Source organism: Scatophagus argus, chromosome 20 (assembly GCF_020382885.2).
Source record: "Scatophagus argus isolate fScaArg1 chromosome 20, fScaArg1.pri, whole genome shotgun sequence".
In the NCBI taxonomy this organism is placed as follows: Eukaryota; Metazoa; Chordata; class Actinopteri; family Scatophagidae; genus Scatophagus; species Scatophagus argus.
This window is the reverse complement of record NC_058512.1, coordinates 8,018,010-8,034,459: the sequence shown is the minus strand read 5'-3', so window position 1 is coordinate 8,034,459 and position 16,450 is coordinate 8,018,010. Positions and strand designations below refer to the sequence as shown.

At 39.4% G+C, this 16,450-nt stretch overlaps 1 protein-coding gene across 4 annotated transcripts in view; it reads left to right on the top strand.

Moving 5' to 3' along the window:
* Window positions 1-16,450, top strand: part of rgs3a (regulator of G protein signaling 3a) — a 131,223-nt gene that overhangs the window by 49,952 nt on the left and 64,821 nt on the right. For 3 of the 4 annotated variants that reach the window (XM_046374850.1, XM_046374851.1, XM_046374852.1), the window contains 5 exons: window positions 220-259; window positions 981-1,303; window positions 2,875-2,952; window positions 6,229-6,340; window positions 9,315-9,358. In XM_046374850.1, the coding sequence (XP_046230806.1) occupies window positions 220-259; window positions 981-1,303; window positions 2,875-2,952; window positions 6,229-6,340; window positions 9,315-9,358 (597 nt within the window). Of the gene's footprint in view, window positions 1-219; window positions 260-980; window positions 1,304-1,349; window positions 2,627-2,874; window positions 2,953-6,228; window positions 6,341-9,314; window positions 9,359-16,450 lie in introns of those variants that run through there. The other variant, XM_046374853.1, reaches the window with a different exon arrangement.

Sequence of the window (16,450 nt, the reverse complement as noted above, 5' to 3'; positions counted from 1 at the left end):
CTTTATTACAATATACATATTTCAGCATCTCTCATGGCAACCCTTTCCTGTCAACTATCATTATAATAACATTTTAGTGATGAAACAATGGCATACTGGATCTTATGTCATTGTTTTGATGTCTTTTATTCCATTATCGATGTAGCTTAGAAATCAGTCCACACTGTGTTGAAACAGCCTGTTCAATATTAACATTATTTAATCTTATTCTCCTTTCAGATCTTGAGGCCTGTTTACCAAGACAACCAGGGAACACTGGGTAAGACGTATTTTGTGCTCATACTCATAAAACATTTTGTGAGTACAGTGAACTGTTTTGGGTATTTTAGCTGTTTAAGTTTTGTGTCTTTATTGTTTTGGATGTAACCCAAAATTTAATTTTTGACTTCATATTTCGGGTTGTTGTTATTTCAATGAATGTGACTGAAATCGCTTAATATTTGGCAAGCTGAAATAGTCTCTTTAAAATAGAGTCAGTTTAAGTACTGTTCTCGTGATTGACTTACTTTTTTTTACTGCTTCCTTAGTGATCCTGAAAACAATTATCACAAGTTTTATGCTCACTGCGTGTTGTTTTTTCTAAAAAATTATCAGTATAACTTTTTAAGATATCAAATATGCATCCCCTGTCATGTTTTCTTCTACTCTGGCGAGGGAGTGACCCAGAAAAATGCTTTTTAACAACACTAAGTTATCTGGTTAGTCATCTGTTAACCTCAGCTAAACACCTCCAGGCTCCGTCTTCATGCTACAGTTAAGATTTGAGAGCGGTGTTGATCATCTCATCTCATCTCATCTCATCTCAGTAGGAAAGCAAATAGACATGTTGCCCAAAACTATTTGATATCTCTGTGAGCTTGAATTAATAATAAAATAATTACTACACATCATGATAGCTGATGTTGTAAATGGCTCCGGAAATTCTGTATTGAATGCATCTTTACTCTGGCCTGCTTCACCTTCCTCTTTTTGTTCCACAGCTGCCAGGTTATACCCTACACGACAGACCCCTGGTCCACAGCCCCAGGGTGGCAGTGGGGGTGCTTTTTCTGGAGGCGGTAGCGGCGGAGGCGGAGGCGGAGGGGCTTTCTCCAACCGTACTGGCTTTCTCCGTAGGTCTAACAACTCTAAGACAAAGACATCGTCCACTTCCACTAATGCCGGTGTACCCAACTACCAACAGCAGAATGCCAACTTTGCCAACTACCAAAATTGTACCATTGTGCGTTCACACACTCCACACGGCAACTATGGATATGTCAAGGTGGCACCCAAGATTCTTATCTTCCCCATCTTTGTTCAGGCAAGTCAGTCTATGTGAATATGTGCATTTTTATAATTACTGTAAACTTGTAATTTGGGGCACTACTAGAGTCCTCCTTGACATTAAACGTTAAATATTTGCTGCCACTAGATATTGCACTAGAGCACCAGCATCTCAGTCCAAAACAAATGTGTGGGTTGTTCACTCCATAAAGTTTTTGGATAAAGCATATCTGAACACATTCAGCTCCTGAAAATCTGATTAAACTGTAAAACTAATGCTGATCTTGAACTGTGCATGCATACTGCCGTGGTTATGTGGTATGAATCTAATACCGCCAAGTCACACTGATGCTCTGAAAACCAGTCTTCAGTGGTCAAACAGGGAAATCCGTATATAATGGTGCACAAGATGGTATCACTTTTGATATGATGGTTTTCCCTAGCGCATTTGGGTCAAAAGGAAATAGACGTTTGAGGTTTGCAGTTATGAAATTTGTTGACCTTTTTGTCTGAGAATTTCTCTTGTCATGAAGGCTCTATTTTCACATGTAACATTTTTTTTTAGATATGCAGATGTTTCTTTGAATTTCTGCCTTCGTGCTACAGCACTTTACTGTCTGTCTGTCTGTCTGTGAAGAAAGACAGGAAATGATGGGGCAGTTAAAGTGAACCTAGGAGGTCAGTGTAACAAACTGAGCAGCCAGGATGTTTGTTTTCTGGAAATTCTTTTTGATACAGCACAGGATTATGGTTTTCATCAATGTTCTGTATGATCCATCCAGTTTCTATTTAGGTTTAGCATGCAGATAAACACATTTATACGTATTTGTTCTTCATAGTATGATAATTGGAAAGGCTGTGTTTTGGCTGTAATTTGGAACCAGGAACCAGAGAGAAGTGAAGTAATGTGTCATTACAAAATAAATGCTCTCATAGCTGCATGTGTACGTTCAGTATACAGCCGTTATGTCTTTGCATCTACCACATCATTTAAGATACTATGCCTTGGGGTCTTTATGCTCTCACAATGCAGGGATGTTTGTGGTTTTCCCTTTTAATTCATATAGAAATGTGCAACCCTGAGTCTGCTTCACAAGGTATTCAAATGTGACACATGCGCACATACTGAATTGGCCATCTGTCACTCGCCGGACTTGAGAGGAAGTCCCATCCTCCCACGTTGCCATACTAGTTCATTTCAAGTGTCTTGTCATACTGAGACCACACATAGCACCTCGTGGTCGCAGCTCGCTCTTGCCTTCATAGAATCAGTTTCAATTGTGTTTTGTACAGTACAGAAAAGGTTTTTTCTCACAGCTGTTCTGCAGAACTATTGGATTTAGGAACCAAAATGGAATTGGTACTGCAGCCTCATGTTTTATTTTACTAATCTAAACCAATGCATTATTATATTCCTGATATCTATTATGAGAAAAGCTTAACATATGTTCAGGATTTTGAGAGGTAGTCTAAGGGTAATAATGCGAGCAATGTGTACTTGTGGTTATTGATAAATATCCTGTTAATGATATCAGTTATAAATGAATGGGGGTCAGAATTAAGTGCAAAAATTTTGTGTCCTAATCTGTGTGATATGCTGTTGTTCAGCCTCTTGACCTGTGCAGCCGAGCTCTCATCATATCTGAGGAGATGATACTGCACGAGAGCAAGCACCACTCTCTGAAGGTAAGTGGCAGTTAATAATGTAAATGTGTATCATTTGATTGCATGTTGGAATTTTCTGTGTGTGCTTGCTACATGTTTGCTTTGTGTCAAAACCTTGCATGTTGCTCTTATTTCATTTTAGTAGTTTGCACAGGGACTTTGGTTGTTCTCGACCAAGGAACCTTGAAATCTTTAAGCATAATGCAATTGAAGCTGAAGAAAACCCCAAATCTGCAAAATGATTCGTTGAAGACGCAGGGATGAGTTCTTGTTGATCTGAGGGAAGAGGAGACATCATTTTCTTGTTGCTCTTTTGAAGAGTTTTACAATTTGATTCATACAGAAACACTGAGATCCTTTCTGCTCCCCAGCCTTTTAAGATTACAGACAAACAGATTAGTGACAAACATTTTGTTGGTTTGTCACAACCAGTTGTGTGGTTTGTCCATTTGACCAAACTGAAAGTGACAGCCCATTGGGCCAATGTGCGTCTTAGGTCAAAATGTATGTAGGTTTTTGTGTTGTGCATGTATGTAAAAGATATTGAGATGTCTGAACATCTCTTACGAATTTGTAACTACTCTGAACTATCAGGCCTACATGAGTCGAAGAAAATGAATAATTGAATAGAGAAGGAGGGTCCTAAAGATCTAACTGACAGTGAAATTCTGTTTCATGTATGAAAAGAATCCGTAACTCCTCCTATGTATATTAATGATTCTTTCACAATATGGTAAGCTCACTTTACAGTAATATTCTGTATTATAAAAATGTCTTATACAGTATATTGATGACATAAAAGTGGAAAATACATCAGACTTCTGTTACATTAATGGTACTTTAATGTTGTAGGTGTCAGGCATATCCTGTCACTCCTGTCAGGGCATCAAAAGAAACGGTACACATTCATATGTAAAACATTATTCTACAAAGTAATGTATACCAGAACCAGGTCCAGTAACCATACCCCTCATCACTTAAATTAACCATATGATAAACATCTTTTAGCCACGTACGCCCGTAGAAAAGGTCGACCATTCCTCAAGCATACAAATATGTGCATATCACCTGTTTGTCCAGGTGCATTTTACCTAAAGGAAAAACTACTGAGAAAACACAGAACAATTCTGTGAACACTTTTAAAATGATAATCCTAGGTGAATAACAGGAAGACAAGTTTCTGAACTTTTATGTTTTGGGAGCTTGAAATCCTCTCACACATGTTAGCAAAGTTATGTGCATTTGGAAAGAAATGAAAGTAAGGAGTATTGGGGATATTGTTTTATTGAATTAGGCTCTTGCCGCAGTTCTTTAATTTCCCCTGTCAGATAATCTTTGCTGTGCAGTGCAGTGAAGTGCAGTGACTGCTGACATGGAAGGTAATTCTGGCTTCCCTCTGGGGTCAGTCATAAAACAAATATTTAACAGCCAGTGTTTGTCAGGAGGGAGTTTCTCTCCACTGGGCTGCTTTATACAAGCTGTTTTTCATGATCAGTCAGTGTTGTTCCAGCTTTTACTCTCTACTCACCAGAGCAAAGAGTAAAAACACTCAAACTTTTATTGGTTCACAGAAACACGTACAGCTTTCATTATATATCTGAACATAAAAGTAAAACGCACAATAAATTTGGTTTTGTCCGTTTGTAAAAACACGTTTGGACATAAAGGATTTAAGTACCGAATAAAGAATAACACAAGTCCTAAAATTATTTATATTTATATCAACATGTTAGGGAACAAATTAAGTATTTTTTTCATTTCATGTTATCAAGTAAATCATCATCAAATCAAATAAGTTTAATTACTGCCATAGACTATTAATACTTTAAGTTGTCAGGCATTTATGAGCCTTCTATCAGTTTCCTTTATGTGTTTGTTTTAACTGTTGTAACTGTTTTTCATCAGACTTCATATAAATCCAATACAACAAACAACAAAATACAACACTGATAATTAATTAGACTGATCTAACTAGCCACTGTTACTTCGACGTGTTCGAACATTACATTTGTTTCTTCGGACGTACAGACCCGGATGAAGTTGACGGTTACAGAGACATTATTCCCAATTTCTTAGTCTCCTTTAGAAAAGCTGTTGATTGTATGTCTTAACAAATATTTATTTTAGTATGGATGTAAAGGTCTTTTTCAAAGGAGAGAGACTGACTCGGAATTAAAACACCAAGTCTTTGTGCAACATTTTGTGTGCGTTTGAACACTGTGTATGTGACAGTGTTTGTATGCTGCTTGCCTCTCATTTGCTTTGTCCTTGTTCTTCACTCTTAACTTACATCCTCTTCCACCCACTCAAACAGCCCACACACATGCACACACACACACACATGCACACACACTTTAACCACATACTGGCTACATCTGAAATACCCTCTCTGCTATCTCACCCTTCAGAGGAAGCCACCAAAGCAAAAGCATTGTCTTGAAACAGTGCCCAGCCAAGTGAATTGCACTGCATATGTGTGTTGTGTTGCATGAAAGCACCAAATCACAAAAGAAACTTTTATGCATGCATGCATCTAAGTTCTTTTCTCTTTTGTTTTCATGCTTTTTTCCTTTCTTCATTGCTTATTGCTGAGTTTTTCTCACTTAGTCACTGCAGAAGCATAATGCCAGTCATTGGCTGACGTGACATGTTGTCAAACTCTTGGCTGAGTCCTCAGACGGTCTGAAGTTTGCGTGTGTGGAGTTGAAGAATTTGTGATTAGGTTTGGGCTGCAGCACATAATGACAGCAGTTGCAACAACATCTTGCATATAAAAAGGTTTTATTATATAACAACCAGGTATTCTAACATAATGAACAGTGAAGAAATAAAAGTACTGTCAGACCTTCTTGGGAACAGAGATTGAGTTTGAGGTGTTACCACATCAAAACTTTTTGTGTCATATTATTGAATGAAAGCAGATTTGTCCCATGGAATTACAGTATAATGTGCTGTTACTCACTTGTATTATTTGAAAGACCACTAAAGCATAAGGTCAATATCTTAGTGTCAACTGCATTTCCTGTGGGATGATGTGAGGTTGGGTGGGGGTGTATAAAGTGTGAAGTGTTGTGTGTGCATCTCACTGGTCTGCAGATGTGTGTTTGTGAGATGCAGTTACATGACAGTGTGACATGAGTCTGAAATATGAAATAATTGTTTTCTTTTTCTTTTTACTTTTGCCTCCCTTTACATCTCACCCCTCCCTCCCCTTCATCCTTTTTAAAACTTCCTCTTCCTCTCCTTTTGTACCTTCCTGCTCCATCTCTGCTGCTCCACTACACACCAATCTTACAGGTTACAGTATTTGTCTACACTGACCTGATGCTGGTGACCAGAGAAGACGAGCCGGGCAGGTGTAACGTCCTTCAGAGTCCCCTGTACCTCCGACACCTGAGGCTCCAGGATGGTATGTAAGCACCAACACACAGATAACCAAACTCTGTGTAGTCCTGGTTTTATCATATTATTTCTAAACATAAAACTAGCAGGACAAATGCTGGATTCATCAGCTACTTTGTAACTAGTGCACTCCAGACAATCTTGTAATGAAAAGGTCACATATTTAATTCAATCTGGGCCTACAATAATTAATTTTTAGTCGCTGTTAATTAAATCAACCATAATTCTGAAATCTCAGAGATGTTGAGGTGATTATAGACTATTGATTATCAATAGCAGTGGTGGTTTGCCATTCAGCACAGAGTAAACTCATGTTGCTGCAACAACAAATTTCTTAGAAGTCCAACAGGAACGTTCATTGGCCGAAGCCGTGATATGTAAATAAATCACCAAACAGTCTTATCAGTATGTTTCCACATTAAACTGTGTTTGACCTTTTACAGTCAAACACAGAATGAAAAGGGAAATTCACCACTTAAACACACAAAATGCACAGCTGAAAATAAACATGCAGTGCTGTGATCACAGTGATATTTTCAGTTGAGCTTAAGCGGAGGATATTTAGGGAAAGGCTGCGCAAGTTCCTGTTGCTTTGTCTTTTTATTTCACCTTGGTGTAAACAACCACCTCCTCTAGTAAAATGGAGAGAATAGTCTGGCCGTCAGGACATCAGCACAGAGCCTGGGCAAGTCAAACAAATAATGCTCACTGTAAATATCTGTGTTTAGAGACAGGAGCAAGGTTTGGAATCATGCTTGGGATATGGCCAATGCTAGAGGGGTTACACTTAAGGTGCATGAGTAAGAAACAGCAACAAGTGGCTCCCTGTTTCATTATATTGGGTGTTAGGTCAGTTGATTGTTCTGCTGAGAGGGATAGAAACCAGAAAACAAGTGCCACATTGTCCAAGATGGTGCGTGATTGATTTAGCAGGATAGCAGCTGTTAAAAAGATTTTGTTTAGAGGAAATTGTCTGATTTGTCCTCCAGAATGAAACAGTAATCAAAGCAATCTGAAACTAAGGTATTTACTCAGTGCGAGTGATTGTTGTTTTGAGTGACTCTTTCAGCTCAGAGCTTGGCCTGAACATTAGTGTATACAAGCCTCCTACAGACGTCTGTGCATCCTCACATATCCACATAGCTCAGAATTTCCAAGGCTACTGTACGTAACTATGGTGTTTCAAAATTTTGTGTTGTAGGGGAATCAGCTTATGAAAAAACATATAGGTTGAGTAATAATTTAGCTTTTTATGATTATTGAAGTACAGACCTGCTTTGTTTTCAAGGTTAGTTTTTTATAGCCTCAGTAGGATGCATTCAGTTCATTTTTTTTTTTTTTCCAAGGCTAGTAAGTATCGGCAAACATTACTTGCACAGACATAATGTGAAATGTAAGATGCTCCTTGTTAGTGCAATAGGGGAATCGGCTAAATCAACTTCTGTCAAAGTTTTTCAAATTAGGAGCAGTGTGCGATTACACCAATGCATACATGTCTTATGCGTTGCTTTTTGTTTTACTCTATGCTGTGATCCATCTAGTTATCCAACACTTTTCCACCAATGGGAAGGTCAGCATTATTTGGCTGGTAAGCTTAAAATACTGGGCCAGTGTTGCCTGTTACAGGTATTTTGTCTAAACAGAATCAATAAACATGTCAAGTACTGAATGGGGTCATTAACTGCAGAAAAACACCCTGTTAACATTCCTGCACAAGCATTTCTGAACTGAAAATATAGCAAAGTGATAACAAGGCAGCCTGAGCAGCTTTGCCCTCCCCACAGATATCTCTGGTCTCTTCTGGGCCACTTCTGACCTCCACCCTTCACCCAAACAATTGGAGATCTCCAGGGAGGGGATTCAGTATGGTTTGCATGTGCGTGTGTGTTTCATCAGAGGACACACACAGAAACACAGAGACACACATCTCCACCCTGCTGCCTGTCATTGTTATTTCACTTCGGCAGCGTCACTCAGGAAAGAGGCACCGGGGATTGTGTTTGTTTCAGCAAGGGTGTGTTTGATCTGTGTGCCTGTGTGTGTGTATGTGCGTGCATGTGCATGTAATGACAGAGTGCAAGTTCATTACGGGGGCTTTCCTGTGCACCCCAATAGTAGGTTGAGGAGCGTGGGAAAAACTGAGAGTGGTATTAAAGACCTATAAACCCAAAATCACGACATGTAAGTCCAAATATTATCATCATGCTGAACAAAGTAAGAAGGTGACAGTGACAGTATACTAATTTAAGAAGAGAACATTCAGTCAATTAATTATGTTGCAAGAAGAAGCTTTTTCTTTATTGGTGCTGGTGTTGGATGGAAAAGGTCACTTTGTCAGTTTTAAAGGTATTGAAAGGGTTTTTAGAGTTTTCTCAAACATTAGTACTGTTATTTAAATTGTTAATGTGTAAGACGTATGTTACCAGGTTTTACCTTCATACGGTGGTACAATAACAGCCCTCTGCTGGGTGTTCAGAACAGAACAATATCCAACAGTGACCTCTGCTGTTGATTTGTCTATGTGCTGTCAGTACACAGTGTGAGGAGGCTGAGGGTTCCTGAATAGATCACAACCATTAAGAGTTCTTGTAATTTGTCCAAGAGGTGTTTTTCTTGTTTCGTGTGTGTGTACTTACTTGCTATAAAATAGTAAACAACACCACAATATATATATAGATTGTGTGGCTGTGTGTGTGTGTGTTGGTGGGGTAACTTGATTAAAACTATTTATCTTGACTCCAGACCCACAGGGCCTGTCTCACGGAGTGCTGCTTCAATGAAATATGGGTGGATGTCTGTGAGGTTGACCCAAAGTAAAAGCCTTCCATCCTTAGAAGTATTTTGGCAAAATCATAATCTGAAATCAAAGATGCTGCTCTGTACACAAGAAGGAGGGCGGGTAGGAAGCGAGTAAAAATAAAGCAGGAAAGACCACATGGAGAAAGACTTAAAATGAATCTCTTTGTTACGTTGTCTTACAGATTATGCTGAAGAGCTGAGATTCTACCTGATTCACATGACGGAGGTAAGAGAAATGATTGTGTGTGTGTGTGTGTGTGTTTGGGGGAAAAAGAGGGAGAGAAAGAGGGAAACGAAGGGTTTAATATGAGCAGCCTGTTTTGCCTGCGAGCCGGAGGGACAATTGAGTCCGGTGAAAATCACATTACAGGGAAGACACAAGGATTAGCAGAAAGCTCTAATGAAAACGTGTGTGTGTTTTCAGATCGGACTCCGTCTCAGAGATGTCTCTGTCACACACAGACACACGTTTGTTTGCTTTTGACAACAGGACATGCAGAAATACTCACTGTACAGATTCTTGTGGTAGAGCTAGGCACAGCACGGACCAGTTTTTTTCTTTTTTGGCTTGAACAGTTGGTTAATTTTTATTAATTTTGTGCCAAAAACTATGGATGTTTCTCCTTACTGTAAATAAGACCATGAAATATGAATACTATGAAGGGACTGCCCCCCCCGGTAGTAAATGACAAAAATAAAATAGGTTTGTGAAAGTTTAAATCTAAACTTCAATAGCCTGACTGTGGTGTGTGTTGAAAAATCCACTGCGCTGACTGTGGTGCTGAAGTTGTAGACGTTTTTATAATCGTGCCTTTTTCTCTCAGTCCTGCCAGTCTTACGTTTATAATATTCTCTTAAGATGATAAAACTACTCAATTCTATGCTATATTTTGTGAACAGTAGCAACGTGTGGCAGAGAAGTCACTTGTTTACGCTGTGACTTGTTTTGTTGTTCAGACGGTCCTTTCTTCCTTCCTTCTGCTGTAACACCTCTCGGGCTGCCATTTGAAAATGAAAGTTGAAAGCATAATTATTAATATTTCATTGCTGTGGTCACCAATTATTCAACACCGGGTATGTAATGGCATTTTGAAGGCCAACATTTTCCATTGTTCCAGCAGAATGAAAACACTGTATGTGGCAACAAAAGACATCTAGTGGTATGAAAAACTTAGCAAAGGCGAACTCGCGTACAACAGAAAAGACAAAAGAAAATCGCTAAATCATGATGTCAAGCAAATGCACATTAGCTCCACGAATAACTGAATGTGTTAGAGTTTTCAGCTGCACGATCTCATTCTTTCCTCAGGAATGAAAATAATTACTCTGTGAATTTCTTACTTTAGTGCGCCTCTACACTACTCAACACCCCAAGCTAGAGAGGGCCTTTCATATGTTTACCTCACTTATCACTCTGGGTTCTCATACATACTGTGAAAGAGAAGGCTGAACGGAAGGTTTTGAGTTGGTTGCAATCTGCAACCTCACCACTAGATGGCACTAAACCTTACACACTTGGTCCTTCACTCAAAATGTCTGTGGACTAAACGGTCTGTCCTCCCAGTAGTCTTTACCGTGTTTAGACGGTAGTTTTCATATAAAAAAAACTCAACAAAGATAAAAGGGGTGAGTGAAAGGGGGAGGCAGACAGAAAGCATAAAGGCAAGCTGCTGGAAATCAGGCAGAAAGGAGAAGGATATGACAGTTAGCTGACAGGTAGGATTTGATCATTTGGTGCCTGTTTTCTAGTCTTGAAATCTTTCTTTTGTCTTGACTGTAGTTAACGAACCTGTTTGCTTGCCCCTCGCTTTCCACTGAAGGCAACTGAAGTTTTCATCACCTTTAAATGTTGATGTTTTCCTTACTTCTACTTTCTTTCACCTGCGCCTTCCTCTTTTCGTGCTCAGCTTCTTGCCAGCTATACCAGCTGCCTCACTCCGTCTGCATCATCCTCACTGATTTCTACTGATTTCATTATGTTAATGTGCAGAAGACGTATGACGTTTGATTGGCTTTATTTTATTATTATTATATCTTATTAAACTATGTCCAGATCAGGATATTTCTAGGTTTGGACAAGGAAAACACAAGTCTATAGCGTTCTTTATACTTGGCAATGAAAGCTATGAACTCCCAACTCAAAATGAATCTTGTGGATTTACAGTGCTTAGCTCATACATCCATATTTTGCCCAAACAAACTGAGTAAGGCAGTTTTTGTTTATGTCTTTTGGAAACCCTCAACTCTTCCCACTTAAAGGGAACATTGAACATTTTCCGAAGTGTTTTAAAACGTGAGCTGAAGAAACTGAATAAGTGACGGGACTGTTTCCCCTTTTTTTGTTTTATCTTTTCAGCTAATGTGACATGTCTGCAATTTGTTGCAGCTGCCTATGTCTGCTAGTATGGTTAATCTTTTCACTGAGCAACTATTTAAAACCCGTCCTGCAGCAGACACACAAACGCGCACACACACATATCGTCACACTCTTTTTCACTTTGAAATGTGCCACATGGCCTCATTAGCAGCTTATGAATCTTTTAAAGGGCCCCTTTTTTTCAGAAATTCCAGACAGAATGAGAGGGGCCTGATATTTGTCCCACAGGCTGGAAAAGAGGAAGGGAAAGGCTCTAATATTATTCAGTCTATCCAATTAGGCAACATATATAAATAGAAGCTCTTACGTAAGACAGCATGGGAGCGAGGGAGAGAGAGAGTTTTAGTGAGTTAAAGCCAGATTTTGGATTTTATATGACACATTAAAAACGTCTGCTAGACTTGTTGCTTCAGCTGTTGGTTTTTATTATATTATAATATGTCATATTCTGGTGTTGTACTGTTCTTAAATGGTTAATTAATATTCTGTTATCTCTGGGCAGCTCTTTGCTCCTTATATGAACAATCACACTCATGGCAGGATGGACCACCGACAGGTTGACACCACCGGCTTGAGAAGATCAGCTGATTCTCTGGGAAAACAGTCAGCTCAGGCAGCATTGCAAGGCTTCTCCTAGAATACCAAACTAGTGCAGCATATAAGACAGAAAACAGACAGAGAAACAGCAGAGAGATTTGTGTGTGTGTGTTTTCAGTTAAGATTGACTCGGCTCGGCCTCATCCCTCTCCTCTGTCAGACTCATTCCTCCACCATCATGTCAGATGCCCCCATCACACAATAACACTCGCACAGACAGGCAGACACACACACACACACACACACACACACACATACACACAAAATGTGCAGTCATCTGTTATAGTTGATACACCTGTCAGCAGTTCATTTCATACCTCAGGGAGCAAACAGTAACCACAATGAAACACTGCATACAGTTTTCTTTCACTGTAGCTCTTATCTCTCTGAAGTACTGCAGGAGATACTGTAAAGAAATGTGATATCAGATCTTTAATATCATTCATTTGTCATAAATTACCAAAATATGCTGATACGTCATCAAATAATCAATAAAGGCTTCTCTTCTCTTCTCTTCTCTTCTCTTCTCTTCTCTTCTCTTCTCTTCTCTTCTCTTCTCTTCTCTTCTCTTCTTTTCTCTTCTCTTCTCTTCTCTTCTCTTCTCTTCTCTTCTCTCTAATTCAGGCTCAACCTTAGCATGAGCAGCTTCTTTAGCGCTGCTGCCTTGCTCAATTATCTTTAAGTGATGATGACAGATTGAATGACTTTCTGGGCCTGCTGGTGAGGGGCACATTGGTGAGTGACGTGAAAGAAGATGTGAGGTGGATGGAGTGAAGGATGAAAGCGAAGGAGTGGGCAAAATATATCAAAAAGGATGGGAGAGAACATCTGCAGAGGTCTTGAATAACTACACTATTGAGGTCTGCTGATCAGAGAGGATGAAGACATGTTTGAAGTGTTTGAGTGACCCTGACCCACACTGCTGCTGCTGCTGCTGCTGCTGTGTGTGTTTGCTTTTGTTTACTCGAGTAAGAGATGCGTGTTATGTGATAGACTCTAATTGAATTGCTCTTTCTGGCCTGTCTGAGCATAGGTCACACATATAAACACACGCAAACCGAGAAAGACAGACTTAGGAAGCAAATCTGATTGCTCACTGCATATTTTTTGTTAAACATTGCCTTTTCCTGTATCCTCCTCCCTCCTGGTCACCACAAAAACAAAATTTGCAGACAAATGTTACATACTGGAAAAGATACATTGTATTTTTATTCATACATTTACAAGTTAAACTGACTTAATTTTTCATTTGCTTTAATGTGTCATTATGAAGTAAATGTTGATGTAAAGGCTATAGAATAATCAATCGCCTTCACTGCAATTTTGTCTTCAAAATGTCCCTGAAAAAAATGAAGGCCGACCACTGATCCAGTTAGTGCCTGTTTCCATTTTAGCTTGTAGTGGTTTAGCAAATATAAAAAAAGCTAAACTTGCCGAACCTCACAGATACTGTGTGTAAACATTAACACCACAAATTTGCACTGATTCACAAGTGACCACGCAGTAACATATGTGACTCATACATATCACCACATGCAGCTTTTCCCAACTGACTCACTCATCACACAACAGACTTCACTGCCGGGTCTGCTCATGATAGAGAAGCGTTTTATCCCGTGTGTCGTCAAATGCAAGGACAAAATTTCAAAATCGCGTCTCATCTGTGTCAGTTTATTCAGGATTTCCTGCTGTCCGCAGTGTGTACCATTCATTTTGAAGGAGACATCTATGTTTGCAATGAGGATTTTTTTTTTTTCCTCAAATCACTTAAAAGACATGAGCATAGATTGAGGTACAATCGTGCTATTATTTGACAGAAGTAAGAAACCACCATTTCACACTGTCACAGTCCGCTCTCCTCCTTTTGTTTGCGCCTGTCCTTCTCCTCCATCACTGGAGGTCATCCTATTTTAGTACTTGCTCAAAACGGAACTGATCTAACCCAGATTTAAGGATAGTCAAGTAGGTATGGTGTGCGTGTGTGTGTGTGTGTAAGTGTGTCAATGACGCAGGAAGAGGGGAAGCAAGAAAGTGCTGTGTAGATAAACGAAAAACACAGACAGCAAGGAGAAAGAGTGTATGAGATTACTGACCAGCGGAGTGCATCAGGGCCATTACAGGAGTCATCATGGGCAACTTGTCCGACCGGGTCGGGCCTAAGAAAAGGTTTGTGAGGGAGGCGAGCTCTCTTCAGCAGCACCTGCTTTCTGACTCTGGAGATGTAAGTGCCATTGATTGATGGTTTTGCTCAGGGTACAGTCATAAGGTTTTAGAGAAGAAGACTTGTTTTTGTTCTCACTGTGTGGCTCAACTGCATGAAACGGGAAGATCAGAGATAATAGCACCTTTCTGAAAGAGCTTTAGTTGTAGTTTGACTGAAGAAAAAGATAAAAACACAATGCAGGTATGGGAAAAACGTTTTTTAAAAAAAGCCTTTCTGGCTGTTAAATGCAACTCTTCCTGACTTAGATTGTTTTTCCTCTGTCTTGAGTGTGTTATGTACATAATTATTTGATTGACGCCGAAGAACAATTAGCTTATTACGTTTCAGAAGCACTAAATTCAAAGGTTATGTGTTATTACATAATTAAGTGTCTGTGTAGGCTCAGATACATCGGAGCCATATGACTCTGATGGTGTTGCACCTTGTCAGTGGGCAGTGTAACACACTGAGGTGACCATGATGCCTTATGTTGTACTGTGCTCTTTCTGCTGTTAGACTGCACACTTGCTGTATAAATGTGATCCTTGTATTCTGGTAATGTTTGTTGATGTGTGTGAAGCCTCCGCAAGTGAAACCTGAGAATTTCCAATAAGTGCATGGTCGCTCTTTCACCGCTGTTTCCCCTACAGCGCCACTCCAGCCATTAGTATTTAATCTGCACCATGTAGTCATCACCAATAACCGCAAAATCATAAATAATCTCCACTTACCAACTCACAGCAGTCACAATGACTAAACTGACTTAACTAATGTAGTCTGCATACATTTTTATCAGATTTGTAATTCTTCACTGGTCAGTTGTTATAAACAGTTTCACCCTTGAGAGATACGTGCAAATTATATTTCGTAAGGCGTTTGCATTTGTTGGTTTTAAATTGCTTTTTGCATTTGGAATAGAGAATGTGGTGATTAAGAAGATGTGAGATCAGAGGCACCAAATGCAGAGGTACTGCCAAACTAGGTGAAATCACAGTGTGATAGCTTGCGTGTAGGCCATGGAACAGCAAGGGAGCTCCGTGATCAGGCTAACAAAGCACACTGATGTGCATACAAATAGTCTTTATCCTGCAAGAGGTAGGTACCATAAAAGGTCAGATATTTCTCAGTTTGTGATGCACAGGATGACGTTCATGTGACGTTTGTGGACACAGTAAATAATTGTGCAATTTTTATTTGATTACTTCAAGTGAAGACTCACTGTTGATTCTTTTTCCGGGACTAAGAACGCATATCTTGAACAGATCTAGAAGGATGTACACATATAGATGTGTTATGTATCCTCATATACAGAACAGAATGTCTTTTTATACATCTTGGTATGTATGTATTTCTCCTTGGCTGCAGACGCATCATTGACTGCATGACATACAGGCTGTCAGTGCTAGTCTGAAGGCAGGGTGTGATTGATATGCACCCAGGGGTTCTTGTCAGCAAAATGCCTACTTTATGGTAGCCATCCATAACACGTCCAGGGCAGGGCCAGTCTCTCAGGGGTCTCATTGAACCAAGATGTTCCCTCTTTATTCCAGTTAAGCCACAACTTAAAGTGAACTTTGCTTTTTTTCTGATTTAATATCGCAGCGCAGATGGGCAGGACTGCAGCCGCAGTGGCAATACATCTAAATGTGATCACTTAAAGACCTCTATTTTAGAGATATGATTGCATTGAGATCTACGACCGCCAACAACTTACCCAGCAATGTTGGTTTCAGTGATGAAAGTATTCTCCTTTGCTGTAATGAGCTGTGGTTTATCTCCCTGTTCCATCAGTTGCAGAGCAAATGGAAATGAGCATCTGAAATATTCTCTGACTTGCGTGGCAAAATGTGAAGAATTAAATTGCAAATTATTGAATGGTTTGAATTGATTTTTCATTTTCATACAAACAGTATTCAACAATGATTTTACAATGAAAGGTTTTCACAAAAATATCGAGCTCACTGCTGTTCACTATGTATTTATTTTACATATCCCCTGCTAAATGTCAAAAACACAAATTAAATGTTAAAAGAATGCTATGCACATTGACCTGAATGCTTATCTTATCTGAGGACTAAAATAGTCTATTGATGCTTATGCAATAAAAGCACAACTGATGCAATCATGTGAAAAAAGGCAGA